General features: G+C 39.3%; 1 protein-coding gene across 2 annotated transcripts in view; it reads left to right on the top strand.

The window, feature by feature from the left end:
- The window catches only part of GNAS (GNAS complex locus), a 166754-nt gene that overhangs the window by 120610 nt on the left and 23386 nt on the right, over positions 1-22758 (top strand). For both annotated transcript variants that reach the window (XM_062589525.1, XM_062589526.1), the window contains exon 5: positions 5842-5939. In XM_062589525.1, coding sequence (XP_062445509.1) covers positions 5842-5939 — 98 coding nt within the window. The remainder of the gene's footprint in view (positions 1-5841; positions 5940-22758) is intronic.

Genomic DNA, 22758 nt, shown 5'->3' on the forward strand with positions numbered 1-22758 from the left:
CATGCTGTCATCAGTTATGTTGACTTTTGTTGCTTTACCCATATATATGGCTATAGTTTAAACATTATCTTGGGTGTGTGTTGTGTAGCTGCAACTGTTGGTTTTTGTTTTGGTTTGGTTTTGGTTTTTTTTAATGACTTAAGTTGAATATTTTTTCAGTTTTAAGTCCTGGGCAAGAATAGGGCAAGAATGGATAACATGACCATGGTTGGCAAATAGTATGGATTGTTTGGAAACTCAAATTTAAATCCTGTTTATCATAGAATATCCTCTCAGACCAAATCATTATTTTGTATTTTTTTTTTTTTTTGTTTGTTTCAGCTGCTTTATTAAGAGTTGCATTATATAGCAGAAGGAAAACCTGTGATGCTGCTGTAGAGTGTATTACATGAGAACGTGCCAACAAATGAATCAGTGTTATGGAAACAAGAAACAGGCATGTAAGGACTAGTTTTCTGGCTATTTCTTTCCAGGAAACTTGCTTGCTACTTCTGATTAGTGTGTTGCCTAACTCATCGTTTTTAAAGATCTTACACAAATTAGAACTACTTAATTCAAAAAAGGCTCTGACTGACTTGATGTTTCTGATGGCCTCTGAAGCCCTTTTTTCACGTAAGTGCATAACGAAGCTTGTTTTTCCTTGCCTTCCCTGGGAGTACCTGGGGCTGTGCTCCATGTCTCAAGGGAGATGCTGAGAATTTTTAGGCCTTTGTTGTCATTGTTTCTCTTAAATATGAATTTCACAGTCTTAAGTGTACTACTGTATGTGTGTGAGAAAGATCAAAATCTGTTTTTAGCAATTAGCTAGTATGTTTTCATTCCAAAATCAATCGTTTGTTTCTAATAAAGCTGGTGTGGAGCTCTGTAGGCCTGGTTTACATTTCAGCAACTTTTCAGTGGTGAACAGACCAGAAATCAGGTTCAGCCTGGTTTACAGTTGCGTAAGCTGGGTCAGAATCAGCCTCTAAAGGCGTGAAGATATTTTCATTGTAGGAGAGGATGTTTGTGTTTGGCTGTCACAAGTCAGGTCGTTGAGGCTTAAAAAACAACAAAAAACAAACAAACAAACAAAACTACTGCTTTTTAATATAGTAATCTATTACTCATTGCTTACTGGAGGTCCTGAATTTTGAAATGCCAAGGACAAATTCAAAGAATGTGAACTTGATTTTTTTTCCAACCCGCATGAACAGTTAATAACCATATTGAAAAGGTTGCATAAATATTGCCAGTTACCATTCAGATTAGCAGGGCAGACAGAAACACAAGTCTGATTTCCAATATTAAATATTTTATTGCTGATTTGGCCTAACAAGGCAGAAACACTGATCATTATTCCACTATTATAATGCAGATGTTACCTTGGATTTTCAGGACTGTGCTGAAACGTGGGGAGGGCACTCCTGAAGGGTTTGCAGCTGTCCTGTCTAACTAGGTCCCAGGCTGTTTATTATCAGTGTGTCTGCTAGGACCAGGAGCTGCGTTTACTTTTCTTTCTATTTAAGAGCCTCACTGCAGGAGCTAATTACAATGTTTTTTCCACAAGGTATGATGGAGTTGATAAGTTGTTTGAAACAATTGTGTTATTTCACTTCTCTCCTGGAATATGATAGTTGTAGTAGGTAGTAGTAGTGAGGGAGTGTTGTGTCTGATTTGTGGTGCTGTTAGGAGGTTCATCTTCTGTAGATGGATGGGCCATGAAGAAAGACTGCTTGATTGTCAAGACATTTCAGCCTCTTGGGTATGAAATTTGAGCATTTCTGTGTTGTGTCCATGTCTTTTTATGGATGTGAGCCCAGTCAGATACAGTAATATAAAAAAAAGAAGAAGAAGAAAGAAAGAAAGGAGTATAAGGTGAGAAAATCTAAATTTAACATACAAGGACAAGCTACCCATGGCCGCTAGTAAAGGAAACATAAGACTGATGTTGGAGTAGAGATTGCTCTGAATGCGGGCACAGGAGAGCAGTTTGTCTGCAAATGAATAAAAAGGCATCTAAGCTCTAGAATAAACTTTTTAGTGAGCAACCTCTAAATAAGGAGAAAGCTAAGTTACTCTGGCATCTTAAAATATCATATACAGAGTAAGCCAGGAAAATCATCAATTACATATTTAGAAAAATGTAAATAACCCAGGAAATTAATGACAGTTCTGCCTATTTGTTTGTTTTTTTCATACACACTTTAGGGTAACCAATTTCAGGGACAAGAGGAGTTGTTAAGGAGAGGTGGACAAAAATACAAGAGGAGAGAGACCATGTAGGAAAGGGAATCCATAAATACTTGTTGAGACTTTATATTCATTAGGTAGAGCCAACAGAGTTTTACTATACTGTGGCATTTTTCATTAAGGCACAGTTTCTTTTCACTTGAAATATACGTTTGTAGCTGATGAAGAATTTGTAGGCATTACTGCATCGTCTATAAGCTTAGTTTTGTTTAGTTATTATTTAGTTATTTGCTTACTTACCGATATAAAAGAAGAGGAGGGTCGTTTGGGGGGTATATTTAAAGATAATTGGCTTGGCAGATGCTGACTCCAGTTTGAGGTAGATGTCTGTTTTAGACAAATTGTTGAAATAATTCTCTGAAGTCTGGTGCAACTTGTCATCTTTGGATGGGAAATTTGGATGGTTTATGTCCATCCAATTTTGTTGCTGTTTCAACAGAGGCTTCTTGTACAATTGCCAGTTCTGTTTCTTTTTTCAACTAAGACAACTTCCTACCTTTGTAGTAGTAAGTTAAGTGACTCATAAGATGTTCTATATTAGTAGACTCCTGCTACTTTTTTGAATAAGTAAATAAATCCACTCAAAAATGGGTTTGGTTCAAAATACGGTGAGATTCCAGAAAACTTTCTCTCTCTTCCTTACTTTTTCTTTCTACTGCTTTTTGCTTAGGGAAAGGCGTTTTTCTCACTATTATGTGTTGTAGTTGAAGACTGAAAGTAGTTGATTGGCCCTCTAGGTGCAGAGGAAAAATAGGAGGACTTAGAAAGAAAAGCATCAAATGAGCATAACTCCAGCAGTGGCAAATAGAAAACCCAATATTAGAAATAAGATTTCAATTTATCTTTCATTTCCTTTAACAGCAAACGGCCATATAAGCTCTTGATACTTAAAATTGCATAAACATTCTTACCTATTTATGAAAGAAATTAAGCTGGTTTTTTTGTTCATGAACAAATCATAAAAGGAGGGGGACAAACTGAAAAGATATAGCTAATACTATATATCAACTTTCCTTTGGGAGGGAGATGGGAAATTCCACAGTAGAGAGTGTTTTTAAACAAGTTGTGTGCACTTGTGTGTATGCACAGCTAGTGAGTATACAACAGCAATAAAGGTCAGATTAAATTTGCATTTATTAGGCTGTTTCTATCTTTGATACTCACAATTGTTCACTCAATCCCATATGCATCTTATATCTGTAAAGAAAGGTGGAGGTTTGAAAATCCATTAAATTTATTTTAAGATACAGTTAGGCATGTTTAAGATGCCATTTAAAGCTTCTGCTGTTCAGGTGCAGTTCAGGTGTTAGTTAATATTCTGGTAGGAAAGATAATTTTCTTAAAAAGAATTCTTGAGTGAAACTTTGGAAGTCCCATTTGGATGTGACCTCTTTCTTTTTACCACACTGATAGTAAAAGAATGCAAGACACTGATATCCTGAGAGAGAGAAGGATTCCTAAGCTACGTCGCTGAAGGGACCTTGAAGCAGTAAAATGGCTATTTAAAATAATGCATTTTTTCTGTAAAATATTTCTCCCAATAAAGAATATATACATATATATATACATATTACAGCTGCTTTAAAGGCCATATACTCTCCTGGATGCAGAAAGGTTGGTTTGGAATATGGTACTTGAGCCAGTTAAAAATCAGAATAAGAGTATTTAGCCCAAAACACTTGAAAAGCATGGAGATATAGCCAGGAAAAGTCCATGGTCACTGATAAAAATAGTGCACACAGTGGTCTGTGTATTTAAGTTACTAAGCTCCTGTTCTTCTTGCTAGTTTTTTTCAAAAGTTTTTAGATTGATAGCCAGAAATAAGTGTATGGCATGGTGGAGCCAAAGTGTATCTTTTTTGTGCAGAAAATAATCTAGGTCTTCTGGGTGTATTTTTATACTTGTCTTACAGGTTCAATAAAAACGAAGCATTGCATTTTTTATTATCTGCTTTCCTATCTTGGTTCATAATATTTAAGACTGGCTTAATCAAAACACCATCTAGCTTCGTATCGATGCATTTCCCCTGAAGTTAGTATGTTGTTACATTGCAAAGGAAAAAATTCTGTACATCTTTTGAGGTTATGTAGTAAGATACAGATGTCTGAAATTAATATGGTCCTATTACCCTATTGTCTCTAGAGATTCCCATTAATTTGGAAAAGGCAGAACAAGTGAAACCTACTCATCAACTCCCTACAAATTCTCCACAAATAAACTGTATTTTAAATTTAAGGACTAGACTTTTTAATCTGTGACTGGATTTCTGACATTTCTAGGGCTGTAAATTGGAGCAATATATCATATTCAGTTTAGAAAAAGAACGAACGTTTTTATCGTAGGCTGATTTTGCAGACTTCAGAACAGGCTAGGTTTTGCTGCAGCCCAGATTGAATGCATCCAGAATATGTTTTTAATTTTTGAAAAATTAGCTTTTGGCAGATGAAGTAAAACACAACTTTGGAATAATAGCGAGTATCTTTCTGTGAAAATTAACATGCCAATCATGAATACATTATATTTTTTCAGGTGAGGGAAGTGTTCATTTTAATCAAGACAATAATCAAGTCTAGGCAGTCATCTTTGCTTGTGATGTCCTTGTCACACGTTTCTGAATCTCTGCCATGTATCTCTGGCATACTGAGAAGAACAAAACATCTAAAGAGAGGTGTTTGTTACGTCCTCGTGGCATCTTTTGCTTGGTTCCCACCCTCCACTTGTGTATACAGTTCATTAAATTACCACTGCAAAGTGTTGTTGTATTTTAGGAAACTTTTAAAGGGGTTTTCTGGAGAGGCATCCTTGAACCCTAATTTGTACATACGTGAACAACGGATTTAAAAAAAAATGAAAAATTGCCTGTAATTGTTATTATATTTAATGACTTTATATAAAGGTAGTATTTTCCAGAGCATATTAATTGCTTAGGAACCGCCACTCCATTCTTTTTAAAAAAGAGTTTTGATTCTTGGGAGTTTATTGAAAAAATTTTCCAGATGTAGGTTCTCTTGGAAAGCTTTTGAAAATCTTGACCTGAACGGTTAGTTTTCTATAGTATTAGAGGTTGCAGAGGGAATGATCTCCCATGAACACTCTTTGTTCTTTTAACACTTTACAGTTCTAAATTAAATGTAGCTAGATACTGAGCCTCTGTTTCTTATGAATAAAACGAACAGTTTCTCGTATTTGCTACCTTTATGTAAGAATTACTGAAAAGTAATGTTTTATTGGGAGGAGGGGAGAGAATTTGACAGGTAAATGAATGTCCAGTAGAATCATGAATTAAAGAGGAAAGATTACCAGACAGTATTGTGTATGAAAATACCAACAGAATTGTCCACTAACCCTAGAAGTTAACACTTCTCCCAAGAGTCAAAATATAGTTAGACTTGAGCAAAGTGATTGCAAAGCAATTCACTACATTATAAAGTGTTGTAAAGGTAAGACAAGTAAGAAACCCAACTGAACTTGCGGTGAGTTTCTAAAAGATGATCCAAATTTGCTGAAATACGCTACCATTTATCATCTGTTCTGGCAGTAACACTGTGTTACTCTGTGCTGATTTTCTTCATGCATAAGCTTTTCTTGCTGATCGTATTTTTACTCTTCCAGGAGTTTTATGAACATACAAAAACACTTTGGCAAGACGAAGGTGTGAAAGCCTGCTACGAGAGGTCTAACGAATATCAGTTGATTGACTGTGCGCAGTAGTAAGTATGGTTTCTGTTCTGCTTTATATTGATTGCTCTGCACACACGTTGTACTGAATGCTGGTAACAGAGTGCTTTGGATGGTCCTGGTGCTGACTTCTTTTGTACCTTTGAAGAGGAGGAATGTATGCTATGCTGTGAATTTCTGTTAATTAGCCATTCAGAGAACTAGCAAAAACTGGCTTTCAATTAGACACCTAGTAATATTTATATTGAAAATCTTGCGAATGCTTTAAAGTGGTCTTAACGCAGCCTGAGACTTTAATGCAGTGGACAGTTCAAGTGTTCCAAAGTCCAGATTTCCTACTTCTTCCACTTAGACCAGTTCCTTTCCAAATGACAGTAAATTTCAGATACTGCAGCAAGTGTTAATAGATGGGAAAGTACGTTAGCGTGAAACAGGTCCCTGTTTGTAGCGTTTGCTCTTAGCACTGTTTGTTTATCTGAAAACAAAGAGATGGCAGCAACCAGAAACCTGTGATCAGTCAACAGGACTTCTGCTTGTGTGCCTTCATGCACATATCGGGGTGTGATTCATTCCTGTCTGCTCTTTATACTACTGTGATAATTAGTATTGTCATGAGAGAGACTACTACATGTTTGCAGTTACTTATCATGTGAAGTAATACAATATAGTTTGGAATTTTATTATTGTGATATGTTTATGATAATTGTGTTGATTCTCGCTGATGATTCCTGGTGTTTTCATTATATATATTCAAGAATTGCAGGATTTAAATGTGAAAAATTAATGGTGAAACCAGCCCTTTATTAATTTATACTCTACTTCTTCTGGAGAAGCTGAAATAAGTTTTAATAGTCAAGGAAAAGCAGACTTCTCCTTTCACATGATGATTGAGGGCAGGAATTTGTGTGTCTGCTACTTAGTGTCCTAAAAAATGAAAGCATATGAGATGAAATATAATTCTTAAGGTTCTTTTTTTGGTTTAGGTAGACTTGAAGGAAGAGCAATTAGCTCTACTTGAAAAGAGACCAGTGAGATAATTTTTCTATGACTTACACAGCTTCAGGTCTCTAGAAGGCTCTTTGAAGCGAAGCTGTTGTTTCTAGTGTTCTTTTGTTTTATTTGTAGCGATGTCTCTTCCATTAGGTGACTAATGTTTGATTGTTTGGTGTAGATTTTTCTACAAGTTCAGCTGCTACAAAGTGAAAACTAATCAAAAATTCTAGTTTTCTGTTTTGTGCCGACTATCCAGTAAATTCTGTCTGTATATTGCAAAGCTATGAGGATGAGGAAACAATTAATAGGATGCAGAAAAAAAATAGTTTTGTTTCTGATGGTTCTTGATTGTCTGGTTAGTGCTTGTTAATAGTCATCTGTTTTTGCTGAAGAAATATGTAATGCGACAGACTTTTTTCTTTTGTATTGCTTTTTTTGGAAGAAGAAAAAAAATTGTTTTGCTCTGAGTGTACAGAAGAGAGCTAAAAATTACTATCATCCCTGACTGCTGGACGTTGACTTTTTTTCGTGGGTCAGCAGGGGAATGGCCTTCAGGTGGTTTTACCATTCTACTCCATCTAGTGGAACGCTGAATTTTACATCATGGCCTATGGGACCAAAAATAAAACTTGTACGTTGCTGACAAATCACAGAAATTCTTCTAATGTATCATTTTTGTCTCCTTAATAAAAAATGCTTTGTAATTTTAATATTTCTTCAAATTGGATGTAAATTGGATGTCAGATTGGACACCATATCCAATTGGATATCGTATTGGTTGCTTATGGAAGGAGCTTTCAGATTGTTGGTTCCTGTCCCTTCTGGTGTTTGTTATGGTGCTTCGGTGTTGTCTTTAAGATCAGACTATACAAAGGGAGAGGGTATTTTAATGGTAAAATGTTTACTTGGAAATTAATATCACTTTGAAATTTTGTGCTTCTCCTTATCATACTAAATTTGCAAGTGATCTGACAAAAGTTACTTCTAGTAAAATCTGACATGATTGATGCTATGAAATTAACCCAGTGACCACGTTTTTTTTTAAAAAAAAAAAAAAAAAAGTACCAAAGGCAAGGTATAAAACGTAGCTGAGATTAATCAAATGAAGAGTGCAGGCTGATGTCATAGAGTTAATAGGAATTAAAGAGAAAGTTGAGCCAAGGGCAGTTTTGGATTTGATGTTTCTTTCAGAGAAGAGTCTTAGTTCCTAAACATTCCCCCCTTTTGAAAGTTCCTGTGTAAAACAAGAAAAGCATACTTAAAAGGGAAAGCAAAAATGTTAATTTTCTATTTCAAATTAAATCCAGCTTCCAAAAATCCTTTCTTCCTCTTGAAACTAGATTTTTAAATATTAATGGATTCTGTGCTTTGTGAGTTTCTTTAAAATTCTCAAAAATAATTCTTATTTATAAAAATCAAACATCACTTTTTATTGCTATTTGTAAACTTTCTTTTTAACTGCCACCCTCTTTGAAGGGTGAATTGCTTAGTGCAAAATTTGTTTTCAGTTTAACGGTCCATATTAAAAAAAAAAAAGCATTTTTCACTCTTAAGTTTTCTGTATAGGAACTTTTGAAAAGTATGGCACAAGTAAGTTGTGCCAGATGTTTCAGATCAATTTTGTCCACTTTTCACTAGGGCATAGTCAAGAATGTTTATGTTCGAGGGGTTTGTTTGGCTTTCAGAAATGTCAATAGCAAAATGAAAGCATTTCAGCTTCTGCCCAACTTGATTAAGATGCATATGGGACTTCTGTAGGGATCTTTAAGAGTCCAAAAGAAGGTTCTTTTAAAGTTGGTTTTAAAGTGTGGCATAGCTTCAGCACATTGAAGCATCTTGAGAATAAAGTCACTGGAGAAACGGAGACTTGCAGTCTTGTGAAGCTCATGCTGGGACAGAAAGTGTTCTTGACTAGTCAAGAGCTCTCCTGGATGAATACAGACCCCCAAAAGGTCAGTTTTTCTTGCTGTTTGACCTTTCCCAGGGAAGTGGGAAAGAATGTTAATTCTGAACCTAGCATGACATATCGGCATAACTAGGATGTGAGTATTAAGAGAATCCAGCAAGGGTGTTTTTCACCTGTTCCTGAACAGCAGCTTAAATACAGCGAGGCTTGATGCTCCCATTGTTCCTCTCCCAAGTTCCTGACTGAGCTGGCTCACAAAAGACGGCTTTACCAAAAGCCACAGGTTTGGTGGCTTTCCACTGCACTGCAGCAGTGAGCTTTGGAGATGTGAAGTGGGAGGCCCGGCCAGTAGCTTCAGCTGCTGGAGAGCCCTCCTGGTAGCCTGTCCTTCACGCTCAGCCTCCCACCGCCGGGAGACATCCCTTCGGAGGGGCCCCGTTCGGTTTCAGGAGTAGCTGGCTCTGCTCATCGTGAGCTTTGCTGCACTTCTTACCTCTGCGTGTTTTACAGAAAGGAAAGGAAAGGAAAGGAAAGGAAAGGAGGCCGTTTCCCTTTTCTTCATCAAACCTACCAAGTAATTGGTTTCAGTTCTGTTTTCGGAAGAGCAGGGTCTGGGAGGCTGGCATTGGTTTCACTCCAAGAGCGAGTATTTTAGCTGTGAGGAGGGAGCAAGATGTTAAGAGACCGAGTTTCATTGCTCTTGCCCTTTCCATGTATGTTGGAGATGGTGGATGTTTTTACTGAAGCTGCCGTGTGAGGCTGCTTTGGGCTACTAATAAATAGGATGCAGAATTGGCTAGAATACAGAAAACGCCAGATGATGATAAATGATCTTTGTTTGAGGATCTTCGTGCTTCAAGCCTCACAAATACCCAGCCGGGTGGTCGGCATAAGTAGGATCTCTCTTGTACAAATGCGCTGAGGTGGCACGAGACTTCCTTGCAGTCCTGGGCGACCTCGGCCGAAGCCTGTGGATGCCCCTGAAGATAGTTGCTTTGATTCCCGTAGTCTTTGGGTTAGCCCTGTAGCAAGGCACGCGCAAAGCTCAGGTACATGAGCCTCCTAATGCTTTTTCTACACGAGTGATTATTAGGCTGTGCCCACAAATATGTGGATCTTTGCTTTAGTTATTCTTGGCTAAATAAGGTTCTGTGGTGATTTTTTTTAAGTTTATTTATTAATTAATTAATTTTTTTGCTTCATTTTATGCTGTGCTTTCTGTGGATATCTTCTAGCTGACACTTCCTGGTTTTGGCCAGGGTGGAAAAGGAAATAATGCGAGAGACAGTGTTTACAACCCATTTCACACCCTCGGCTCTCAGGAAGGGCTGGAAGCAGCATGAGGGAGCCTATTCTCACGCTATTTCCGTCTCGAAAGCCTCGCTCGCCTCTCCCGCTGCTGCCATTTCGGGGAAGGCGAGAGCGCGGCGAGGCTGCCGCCGTAGGTGCGGCAGGTCGTATTTCTCCAACTTCAGCACCCGCCGAGCCGCGCTGATAGCTTGAAAGCGTGCCAGGCTGCTCCACAAGAGTTTTAGGAGAAATCTTTTTTTTAAGAAGTTTGTTTTTAAAATACTTATCAAAGAAAGGGAGAGAGCGCAGCTATTAACTGACTGCTGCGCAGAACTGCAGAAGGGTCAGCAGATGTGGGCGTACTGCTCTTTTTTAGTTTCTTATTTGTTGTGCGGTGTAAATTCTTTGTATTTTAAGATTTATGGTGTGTTTTGTTTCTGGTTTTGCTGACTTGTAGAGAGCAATTAAGAGCTCCAATTTGAGTACTTAATGATTTTCTTCCATATCGATTTTGCTTTGTGACAAAGTCCCCTTCATGGAGCCTGTAGTAAGGCGTGTTTGCTGCAAGTCTGTCCTTTCTAAACAGTGACTGATTTATCAGGAGCACTGTTTGTACGGTTTATTGTCCATAGTATTTATTAATTTTTACTTTTTAATTTCTTCCTGCTCGATACGATTTTGGCTGAGTGATTTCCCCTTGCCTCTTCCATCTCAGTGGGCGATGTCTGCATAGTCGCATTCAGCAGCACAGGAATTTCTCTGGTCCATATTCCTGGCATACGTGAGCTTCTTATGGACCTGAGCTATTATGTTGTTAAACATTCCTGTGAGGAAAATCAACACTCTTATCCCGTCTTGCTGATCTAACACTGAAATAGGAGAAGTGCAGCTTGCTGACTGCTGCATGAATTCTTTGGCAAACCAAGGAACAGACCTGGATCGGCCCATTTCTAACCCATTGACTCAAGCAAAAAGCTCGCTCACCTTTGCTCCAGAGCACCTAGAAATAGCTGAATTAAGTCCTTGTCCGTACTCCTCTTTATAGGGAGGAAATAGAGGTTCATGTCCTAAATAAGGTTATGTTTCAACTAAAAAAAAAAGTTATATTTTCTCCACAACCCAACAAAATTGTGAAGTGACTCTAAATATATGTTTGTGAAGTGACTCTAAATATATGTAGTTGAATTGCACTTGACTGCTTCAAGCATGTGCCGTGTTTTGCTGACCATGGATAGCAGGGATGTGCCTTCTGGCAAGTGCTGTGAAAACCAGATTACCTAAATTTAGCCAATAAATGGATTATGAATCCAACACATGTGCCTACTGTTGTCACAGCTAATCATAAATTCATAATTTCAACCTACCCTCAACCCCAGATATGCTTCTCTCTCTGTAAAGTAAATTGCATCCTGAAGCAAGATAAAACAAAAGGTGTCCTAAAATGACTTATGTGTTTGAGTCCTCAGAATTAGGAGCATGCTAAAGGAAAATGTTAGAGGTGATGAACCATTATGGCAAAGAGATTCTTACAAGTCTAAAATGTGAATAATTTAAGAAGTTATGCCATGGACTATTGAGCTGCCTGTGATACGCAGCACATTATTCTAAATTGGTTTAACTGTTAGTTCCAGGAACTTGGTTTCTCTCTCTATTTTCTCTCGTTCTGCCACCCATTGCCTATGGCAGCCGGCATTCACCACCTCGGTTTCTCCATTGTTCTGCCCATCCATTAATACGCCGTTCCTTTTTGCTCTTTAGTTGCTGGTGCAACTTCCTTTCCATGCCTGAACTTTAGGGATGAGCCTTCAGCCAAAGGCAAGGCTGTCCCCATTTGAGATGGATGTGAAAAGGCTGCCTTGGAGCTTCTTCCCTTATTTCTCCACCAGGCCTTCATCCAAGCAGTCACCCTCACCTTTGCGTTAAGTGTATTGCTCCCTAGTGCCTTTAAGAGGAAGGATAAGCCGAGGTGTGGTGTTCAGATGCCCAATTATTTTGCACAAAATATGCTCAGGTTAGGCACACATCTGCTGGTATGTTGTTTAAAACTTTAGTATGAGTTTAACTATTTTATTTGAATAAAATTTATCAAAATACCAGAAAACTTTCTCTATAAGCACAAATAGAACTCCAGGTTCAGTAAAGATAACTTTAGTTTTGAGTAGTGCATAAAAATAGTTTGATGAAGATAGGACTAAATAACAAGCACACAGACATTTTAGCCGGTGAGGAACATCGTTTTAAGTTTAGTTCGTAGCTTGCTCAGGTTATATCCTGTAGCTAATATTTTACTTTAATAGTTTGCTTTAAAACTAAAAGTGATGTTATCAAGCAATGTGAATACATGAGTAGCTACTACCATAGAAATAAGGAAATGATGCAGCTTTATGAAATATTCTCTACTACAAGTACTTGGCTAAAATTTAGAATTCTGCAGACAAAAGAAATTGCTCTGTAGTCAAATTTCTTGATATATTTTCACATACTGTAAAATTAACACCAAGGTTAAAAGTAATAGCCAGGTGTTACAGAAATGTAAAGGTCAGGACAAGTCAGTACAGAAAACGACTTAGTACTTAGTGGTACTGCTCTGCACAAATATGCCTATTCAGATGCAATGGAGTTTTTTGTGGGTGAAGGGGGGGAGTTGAAAGGTGATACAGCAGAAACTGGAATGTATGCCAAAAGTTGTGTTAATTTAACTTGTACCAATTTCTGCATTTTAATGGCCATAGGCTCCCCATTCCTTCCTACTCTTCCCTTCTCCCATTCTCAGAGTTTATTTGATGAGACCTTAGTTAGTGATGATGAGAGAATAAGATAGAAACATGTGAAACTATGTATCTGTTGCCTGTTAGGGCTTTTGGAAGAGATGTGAAATTCAATTGGTCTCCCGCTGTGTTGGTAGGTACCAGCTTGGTAATAGAATAAGAACCAGTGAATATGCCAGCAAGGGGCTTGTTGTTATATAGGTAACTGCGTGATTTGTGTGAATGCGGAGGAGGCTAAATTTGTCTGGGATTAATTATGGAAAGCAGTTAAGATGTCCCTTTCCACCTTGAAAAGTGGTATTTCTAACTTTTGTTCAAGATGCACTTATTTTAACATCACTTTCATACACTCTTTAATTCAGAGACATGTTTTGAGGATGGGGCTAGGAAAGGTGCTTTAGTGGGATGTGTAAGGTTGGTGATTGCTTGTCAAGTTTAGAGACTTGGTAAGTCATTTTCAGTTAAATTAAAATGAATTTTCAAATGAATAATCTATTAATAAACAAGATTTTTGTATGCATTCCAAGTCCTAACGAAATATTTAATCCATTGTGAACAGTCAGTCGGTGTTGTTATAGACTTGACACAAAATAATTTTTTTGTGAAATTAGTATGTTGCACCTTTATGCGAGATCATAACATATGGTTACTAAAATTGCATTACTACACAGTTTTGTTTTTCTTTTATGACTGGAAAGCTTAAGAGAGATTTAATAGCCTGGATTGATCTCTTAAGGTCAATGGAATTTCACACAGTGCGAGTTGAGTTTTGTGTCATCCATTAACAACAGGTTTTCAAAACTCTGTTGATTGTGTGGGACTCATTGCTGTGCTGTCTAAAATCCTTTAAAAAATGCCATCCATTTGTGGAGTGAGGTGCTCTCGGTACTGTAGCAAACACCGTATTACACTGCTAGTTTAAAGCTGATGGCAAACACATTATTAGTGTATTTACTGCAAGCTAGACCTGGTGTTTGACAAGGTTTGGGATTGTTTGGCTTGCAGAGGGCTTGCAGGTGGCACTGCCTTTTTTTTTTTTTTTTTTTCTCTTTTCCTCCCTTCTTCATTGTCAAATTTATTTTCACTCGGCACAGAATATATTTACTATGGTAGAAAAACTATAAAAGGAACATTTTGTATGTATCAAATTCCACCCTAAAAATAACCCTAACTGCTGCAGGTGAAACTTCTGCTGTAATCTGTGTTCTCCAAAATGTGTATGTACTTTAGGTAACTTTGAACAAGTAAGGTAAATTATTCTTATTTTATACACAGTAATCTTTCAATTTTCTGGCTTTTGTGAAGACAGATAGTAGTCAGTCTGTGTGTTAAAATTCATTATTTAGAATGAGAAGTTATAATAAAAGGGGAGCAGCTGTATTTCTATAAACTTTCAGGTTTTCATGCACTTATGGTCTATTTGTATCTCCTGAAGTTTTAACCATTAACTTTAAAAAAAAAAGCTTTGTTTCACTGTAAAATTCCAGTTGCTATTTAAAAAGATAACAGACAGAGCAAACAGTATTCTGAAGTATTAGCAACAGTCTTTCTTCTAAGAATGATATTGTCATCTTGGGTTACTGTAATAGTGTAAAAAGCATAGCTCTTCAGTATCGATCAAAATGACTGTTGTAGCTCTCTGTGTTAGTTCCTGAGAATTAGTTTTCACTCGCCCTTTCCTCCCCCACTTTTGCTGCCTCCCTTTATGCAAACAGAAAAAGCCCGGCGTGAGGTTAGTGCCGAGCTGTGATTTGAGCAGCCGGACAACTCGATGCAGCGCAGGAGCACCGGAAGAGAGGACTTCCCCAGGGGCGCACGCAGCCGCTGCGAGGAATCCTGCCGAAGGAAGATCTGCAGGCGCAAAACACGGTGCCAGCTATAAATACGAGCTCGAGGAAACGAGAACGAGCGTGGCATCGATTGCATCATTTTTTTTGCCTTCCTTTCGCGGCAGCCGGAGCCGCTCTCCGGGCGGATTCGGCGAGAGGCCGGGCAGCGCCGGCGTGTGGCTGCGGCGCTCCATTAGCCGTGGCCGGCAGCGTTTCCTACCGGCCGCCTTCCAGGGAGGGTCCCCGGCCTGGCCGCTGCTGGGAGAGCCGCCCCAGCACTGCTGCGGCAGGAGATCGCTCCTGCGACGTGCGGGATACGTGGCTGGAGCAGGTGTGACCGGGAGTTTTGGGATTTTGCTGTTTTCTCACTGCTGTTTCTGGATAGCTGCTGGAAGTTTTGGCCTGACCTTGGGATCTGCCGTTCCCGGGGCTGGCCGTCAGCAAGCGCTGCGGCTTGGGGAGCACGGGGAGTTTATCACTCCTGCTCTACTGCTGCAGAGAAGGAACACTTGGAGATTAGCAGCAGACAATTAGGAGAATGCTTTTATCAAGCTAAGACCTAAAACGATATTGTAAAACCTCATTAAAGACTTGCTTAAAAAAGGCATTGAAAGCAACCATGTTCGGGAGATAGGAGACCGTAGGCAATTTCTGAGACAAGGGTGAAATCAGGCCAGTACATTTACTGGGACAGTGTGAAAGTACTAAGTTTGACTCCCTGCTCTTCCTGGGGCTGGAGCACTGCAAATATATCACCGTCTGCCCCAACAGGAGGGAGCCGTCGTGTCACATTCTGCCCATTTCCTTCTGCCATGAGCTCCCTCGTGGTTTAGAGTACACTGAAGCCTTCCCTTCACTCTGGGGATTTAAATTTAAATTTCTTTCATCCAGGTGGTTGCCTGTGTTCTTAGGTGTTGCAGAATTCATTCTGTTTCTGGGACCCCTGATGAAGAGGTCTCCTCTTGGTTAGGTTGAAGCTCACTAGCGTTTTATTGAGAACATGTGTGCACGCAGGGAGCGTGGTCATAAAATCCGTTTTTTGGTAGGGAAGCAGGCTGAAAATAAAATACATACATTAAACTCATAGTAGATGAACAAATTTATCAACTTGAAGTGTCATAGAATATTATTTACTGTAATGCTCTATATAGCACTCCCTGTCTTGCAAATAAAGCATGTGCATCAGATCTTCTATAAATTACATGAAATATTCTTTGTAATATATGACTGGATTATTCCTTAATGAACTAATAAATAAGTAGCTAATTTTAAATGTGATTTGTGCAATTTGTTTTATCATTTGGTAGGCAAGATCTCATCAACAGGTTTTGTGATTTGAAACACCATTTCTGAATTGATTACTCTGTTTTATACATTGATTTATTTATTTTTTTTTTGTATCTGAAGTGTTAAAATCAGTTGATATATTTAAGCCTAAGTCTGTGATAATTATATTTGCATTATGATACACTAATTCATCAAGGGGGATATATACAGATAAGGCTAAATTGCAGTGTATACATTATGCAAGGAAGGGTTTTACCTATAGAGCCTCTAATTTACACTTGAAATGTGTTGGCTGCCCTGTAAATTTTCTGTTAAGGCTGTTAAGTACCTTGGATACTCTGCAAGGTTCCCCTTCCCCCAAAGTGCTTATGTAAACTACAGCCTGAGTAAAAGCTAGTAAAGAGCTATTTTTAGCAGGACTGTGCAGCTGGGGGAGGGTAGGAGCCCTGGGCCACATAGGAGGGTGTATAGCTAAGGAGAGTATCCCCATGGGGAGCTATATCCAGCCCAGACTGCTGGGTAGTACTGTATGCTTGGTTTAGAGAGATTTGTGCTTTTACAACAAAAACAACCAAAACCCGCCTGAGCTAGGTGATTTTTTTTCTAAATAAATGAAAATAATGATGCACACTTTAAATCCCTGCAAATGGCATTAATTTACCATTTTTGTTCATGTATTGACAGTGTTGATAATACTTACGAAGTTGCTGAGGACCGTGTCTGGAAAATGCACTGTCTACCATTTGCTCTTGAGGCATATCGGTTGAATTGAGTTGTTCATTTGAGTTATAAAATCAGGGATAGTTTGGAGAAGTTGGGCATCTTCAAGCTTCATGTCTGGCAGGACAATGTTTTAGCTAAGGTAGCTTATAAAAAAAGTGCAAGTGTACTTCCTTGGATATGCTTTCATCAAATTGAGTCTCAACAGTGAACCAGTCTGCATCGTATTGAGTCTGCGGTTATTTTATTGGGTGTTTTCCGTAGCTCTGTGGAGCAGCGTGTCTGCCATGAAGAACAGAGTTAAGGCATGAAGTCTCTGGTCTTTTCGTGGCTCTACACCAGATTTGAATGCGACTTCGTTTCTCCATTTGTAGATTCGTATTGTACTTTCCTTCTTTAGGAAGGATATAGAAGCCCATAGCTGCAAAACCCCTTGGATGATTTTGGATGGTGTGAGGTATTGAATGAAGTCAGATAAGTGAAGGATGTTATTGTGCAATCTTTCACAGAATTGATGCCAAAAAGTACTACGGTATCATCAAAAGTCTTGACAAAATGAAGTGCTTCTGCAGAAGGGGCGAGAGATGGATTTAGAGACTTGCCTCTTTCCTGTTTTATCAGCATAGGTGATATATTCCAAGTGGACATTTCAGACTTTAAGATCGTATATATCCCAATACTAAAATCTCTGTATTAGTATATTATCTCTATATACACTAATGCTAACTCTGATTCTCCACTACTGCTGTTAAAAGTGGAAAACTTGTTCCAAAAGTTACGTGCATGGTGTGTATGAAATGTGGAATATTCCTACGTGAGTTTACAAGTATAATATATTCATTATTATCACACTATTTCATCATGGGAACCAGTAATTAAAATGTCTCACTTTAAAGAGCTATTTAGAGCTTGTTTGGGAGAAAAACGTGTCAGTTTATAACTCATTTTGTTGTGATTTATGTGGACCGTTCAGTAAATTTGCAGCTACTCTGTGTCATGCATTGCTTTGCGCTTTCCGGAGCACATTTGGAAGCGAGATCCTGGCCCCTTCCCTGTCTCTTCTAGTGTACTTCACTGTTCCGCTCTGCTCCACGGGGCTGAGCTACTCATAAGATTCATACATTTTGCTATCAGAGAGTGTTTATCGTTTTCCCAAGCTCTCTTCAGCTGTCTGGGGCTGCATTTCAGTTTTGCTCTCAGCACGGGTGGATTGCTAACGCGCAGCCGAGAGGAGGCAGCCGCCAAGGGGGGACGGGCAGGGAAGAGCCGGGCAAGGCAGGACTGGACAGGTCAAAGCAGAGCCGCTTTCACTAAATGGGAGGGAAAAAAAAAAAATCTGGCCTCCTACCAATGTTTAGGATCAGCAAGGTGCTGAGCCATTTCCCAGTTTCAATCTGATTGGAGCCAAGCCTTTCCAGGCTCTTGTGAAGCAGTAGCTCCACTGCTGCTTAATTGCTTCTTGTTTTGAAAGGTAATTAGGAACTTTATTTAAAAATAGTAACTTTAGTATTCAGTCCATTAAATTTGTCACCAAGGTGTTTTCATTAGACTCCCAGCTGCTTTCTTATTGGAAATGTGAGCTAAAAATAGGTAGGATTTCTGCTGTGCAGTGACTGGTACTGTACCTCCATTTCAGCTCTGATTTTCCCTAATGATGTGTAATGTGTTTGTTTCCCTCGGAGCTTTCTTCTGGGTTATATTTAAGAAGGTCCTGCTAATTATGCCAAAATTGTGTGCTGTGGTTTTCTGATAAAGTCACGTGTCTATAAAGAACATGAAACTGATTTCCCTCAAGACAGATCTCACAAATGAAAGATTAGCGCCGCACCCAGTGCGCTTTTCAGTAGTGCTCCTCAGTCTGTAAGAAGTGCTTGCAATAATTCAACAAATACCTGCTTTTTTAAAAGAAGAGAAAAACATAACATTTGGTACTCCTATTCTGCAGGGTGGGATTTATCCCTACAGTTCCATTCTCCTGAGCAGCCCCCATCTTCTCCAGGGTTTAAATCGCCATGCAGACTGTGGGACGTGCTGTGATGACGAGGATGGATATGGGCACCCCCTGCTTTTAAACATACAGGGACTACAGGGTGAACCAGGTTGTAGCGCCCTTGTTTAATTACTGTATCTTTTAATTTCTGAACTGTGCCACCTTTTTCCCCTAGCATCTGTGCTGCGAGGCATCGTCCTGGATTAGCACAGGACACACAGAATCAAATTTTTAGGAGTTAGACATCTGTCTGCCTGTATAACTGTAGAGGAGCAAGCATGCCTGCTTCCTAGAAATCAGTAGTACATTATGGAAGTTGTACTTTTCTATCGTTGTGATAGTTGTTGGGTTTTTTTTTTCTTTGTTGGAATACTTTTTGGCTATAATTCCAGCAGACGTATGCATCTTACACCAATGAAAATAAATGTAGGTAACAGGAGGAAGCTCTAATGCAGAGCGTGTGGTTTGGGTTTGGGTGGTGGTGGTGGTGGTGTGTGTGTTAACAGGCCTGGTATTTGGAGTCACAATCAAGAAAGGCAGTGACCCGAATGTAAATTATATCAGCCATGTTTTTTTCTTTCTATTGTCTTTAAACAAGGAAACAGAAAATTGTAAGATGTGCTATTGAAAAGTAGGTCTCTCAAATGGAAGTTGGTTTGTTCAAAGGAGGGAATTTTTCTTTTTTTAATTAAAATGTGGGATACACTTATCTGCAAAAATATTCCAGTGATGCTCCTTTCAAACCTGTATTTAGATGCAATGTATAATTTGGACATGATTGATTAGCATCCCAAATCTTTTTTAATTTTCTCTTTTGCTTGTTGGCAGTCTTGGACTTCCGGTGCTTGTGCATTTTTACAAAGAAGAGAAGCATAGTTTTACAAGCTGTAGAATCCAAATGTGGGTGGGATGGGGCAAGGGAAAGGTGTGCAGTATTGAGGGCTCTGCAGCTATCACAAGTCCTCAGTGTCACAGGCAGTACAGGACAGCAAGTGTGATCAGGGCACTGCAAAAATGTCCTAGGCTGAAAAATTTAGAGAACAGAAAACTAAGTTAGTAGCTGCACGTTATTAACTATGGTGTAATTTATCAGTTGCTGTGTTTAGGCACACTTTTTTTTGTGTGGTGAATCTAATCATTTGCTGCTGAGTAGAGGAAGTGGAGTCAAAACACTGCAGCATGATGATATTTCATGTGTGGTCTTAATGTTTATAGCGCGTGTGTGTATAAGCACCTGATAGAGTGGAGGTAATGCTAGAGCTCACTTACTCCTCTCCAGAAGCATTTAGTTTTCTCTGCAAGATTTCTCCTTATCTGACCTGTCTGTTCTCGTCTCTTCTACCTTGGAGTCTTGGCTGTTCTTTTTAGTGTAAACCATAATCCGGAAGCTCTAATTATAGTAATGCAGAACAAATGGAAATCCTGGAATTGTCTTTTGCAGTCTAAATCACACAGTTTTTAGTTACAGGTATCACAGCGATCGGTGAGCCAGCATGGGCTTGCGAGGTCTTAATCGCTCCCCCGGAGCTGCGGCGTGCCGTGCTTTCCTAGCCTGCGTTTGAGCGGCGTGTTTACGGCCAGGACTGTGGGATACTCGCTGCGCCTCAGGCCCGTGTGTGAACCAGCACTGCGCAAAAGGTGCTGCACAAAGTGCTTCCTTGCAGCAAGATCTAAGAGGATTCCTGTTTGAATGTATTTATGCAAAATAATGAACCTGGTTATTAACCACAGCTTTTTGGGGGTATCCAAGGTCCCAGCTGGGTTCATGGCAGTTAATGTATGTTGATGTGGGAAAATACACAATGTTTGGGGAAGAGTAAATACCTGCTTAGTCCCCTTCCATCTTTCCCACTGTAGCAATACTACCCATGATTTTGAGTACCTGTTTTTGCTCAGTCCTTCCCATGAGACTGTTTAAATGTTCCTTTTTATGTAGAAGATGAAAATTTTATTCTGTTTAATAAATAATTCAGGTTTAGGATTTCATTTGAAATGCAAACATGAGACAGTGCCTGCTGCAGACAGAGAGCCGGTCAAGGGGTGAGTGCGTACCCTACTGGAATCATAGGGCTTTTCGTCATCTTGGAATTTGGATTTGGAAATTTGCTGGAACTTGATTCTGCACCCTGGGCTTCTCAGTTAGGCTTTGATTTCTCTCAGATTCCCTGCTGCCCATCTGTGATGGAGTAGAAGAAAAAATAGGGGATTGCATCAATCCCGCTCACTTGTGGTGCTAGAATGAGTTGTTACTTGCAGCTTTGTGATACTGCTACTTTTCAGTGTAATAAAATAGTTAATGATGTCAACAGAAACCAGCATCACTGGAGCGCTAGAGTTAATGTCTGCCAAGATGAAATTATTTTCCACTGCTCGTTGTTTGGTTCATGCTGCCTGCGTACTAGAGCTCGCAGCACCGTGATGCACTTGCTTCACAGCCATCATGGCCAGGACCTTTTTTCTTTTTTTCCTCCCCCCACTCCCTGAAGAAGAGGGGTTAAAATTAAGGTTTCCAGAGAACTAGGAAGCAAATTGGCAAAGTTACGTGTAGTATAGCACAGCGCAGCAGTTCTCTCGGACCTCAGTGCAAGGTTTGGTGTTCCTCAAGGCTCTTGCGCTGACTGGGAGTGCAGGGAACCATTTCAGAAGAGAAGGATGAGACTGTGGGGTAAATCCAGTGCCCTTCTGTCCTTGGCCTCTGCATAGAGTCTGCCAGTGAGGATGCCATTTCGGATCTTAACTGAGACTGCCAAGACAGCTCATATATGCCACTGAACTATCATCTTTAGTTCCTTCTGAATCCAGATATTCTCAACCATGTGAGGTTCCATTTCCAGACAGAGCTATCAATTTTGGTATTAATGGCTTTTTAAGTTGTAGTTCTTAAACAGTTATGTTATATGAATAACATATTTAGTAATTGTTTAGGTAATTACAACATTTATATAATTGTAATAACTAGCTTCACTAAAGCTAATTTAAAAGAACATATTTTACCTGAAACAACTGTATTATCACTTCCTCATTACAACGTGTTCTTAGCTAGCTAGAGAATAAGATACTGTAAAAGTCCTCCCAAATTTCCCCTCACCTCCTTTTCCCCGTGAGCTCGCCCTGCACACGCGGAGGCGTCACCCACACGCACTGCTGCACACTCACTCCAGGACTGTCTGCTCCGTTTCGGCGGCGTCTCGCTTCTCGGGTGCGAGTCGCTGCGTTGCAATAGCAAACCTCCCCGTGCCGAAACCAAGAGACGTGCTACTCGGCTGAGGGAGGAAACGGGCTATGGTTGTGCCTTGTCAGGGAGTTTACTTTTCCTGTACACGCTTCAGTCTCAATTCTGTGTTAGTTCAGTTCTGTTAGCACACAGCTTAGAAAAGTCCATATCATAGTGGCGAGCTTCTCAAATACATTTTATAGAAGAAAAAGGTGTTTCCTACTCTCTGGCTTACAGACCTTTTAATGATTAAAGATTTTAATGCCTTTTTTGAGAAACAGATGGCTATGCTACTTTTCCAGAAATGTGGTCACTCCCTGTGAACAGCTTTCCCACAGTAGTAGTATATTCGTCTTTATTGTTTGCCTTTGAATTTGTCTTCAAGCTTGATTTCTTGCTCCTTTTATCTGCCTGAATGTAATTGTACGAGGGAGAGAGAAACATTTCACTTAAATTTGACTTCTTTATTGTATTGCATGGCAAAAGAACACTGAAACAGGTCTTTGCAGGCAATGCCCTCACAGTAACTGAAAATTAATGTCTCCGCAGTCCTCAGAATTATCAGTGTAAATTTGCTACTGTAGCTCCTTATTACTTGTTTGTTTTAAAATGAATTTTTTTAAGTACGCCTGGTATTAAATTTCACGATTGAGCACACGTTTCAAAGAAGAAAGAAAAGTAACTTTATATTCTAATTCACTTCAGAACCAAAGCACTCTTTACGGGTGCCGTAATACTATATGCAGGTTTGTGTGCCTCCTCTTAAAGAGGGCTGGAGTTGTTTTTCCCAAGTTTGGAAAAGAAGAACATTAAAGAAAAATAAAAGCCTCTGAGAAAAGCAAAAACTGAAATGT

This window comes from Rhea pennata, chromosome 16 (genome assembly GCF_028389875.1).
Source record: "Rhea pennata isolate bPtePen1 chromosome 16, bPtePen1.pri, whole genome shotgun sequence".
NCBI classification, from domain to species: domain Eukaryota; kingdom Metazoa; phylum Chordata; class Aves; order Rheiformes; family Rheidae; genus Rhea; species Rhea pennata.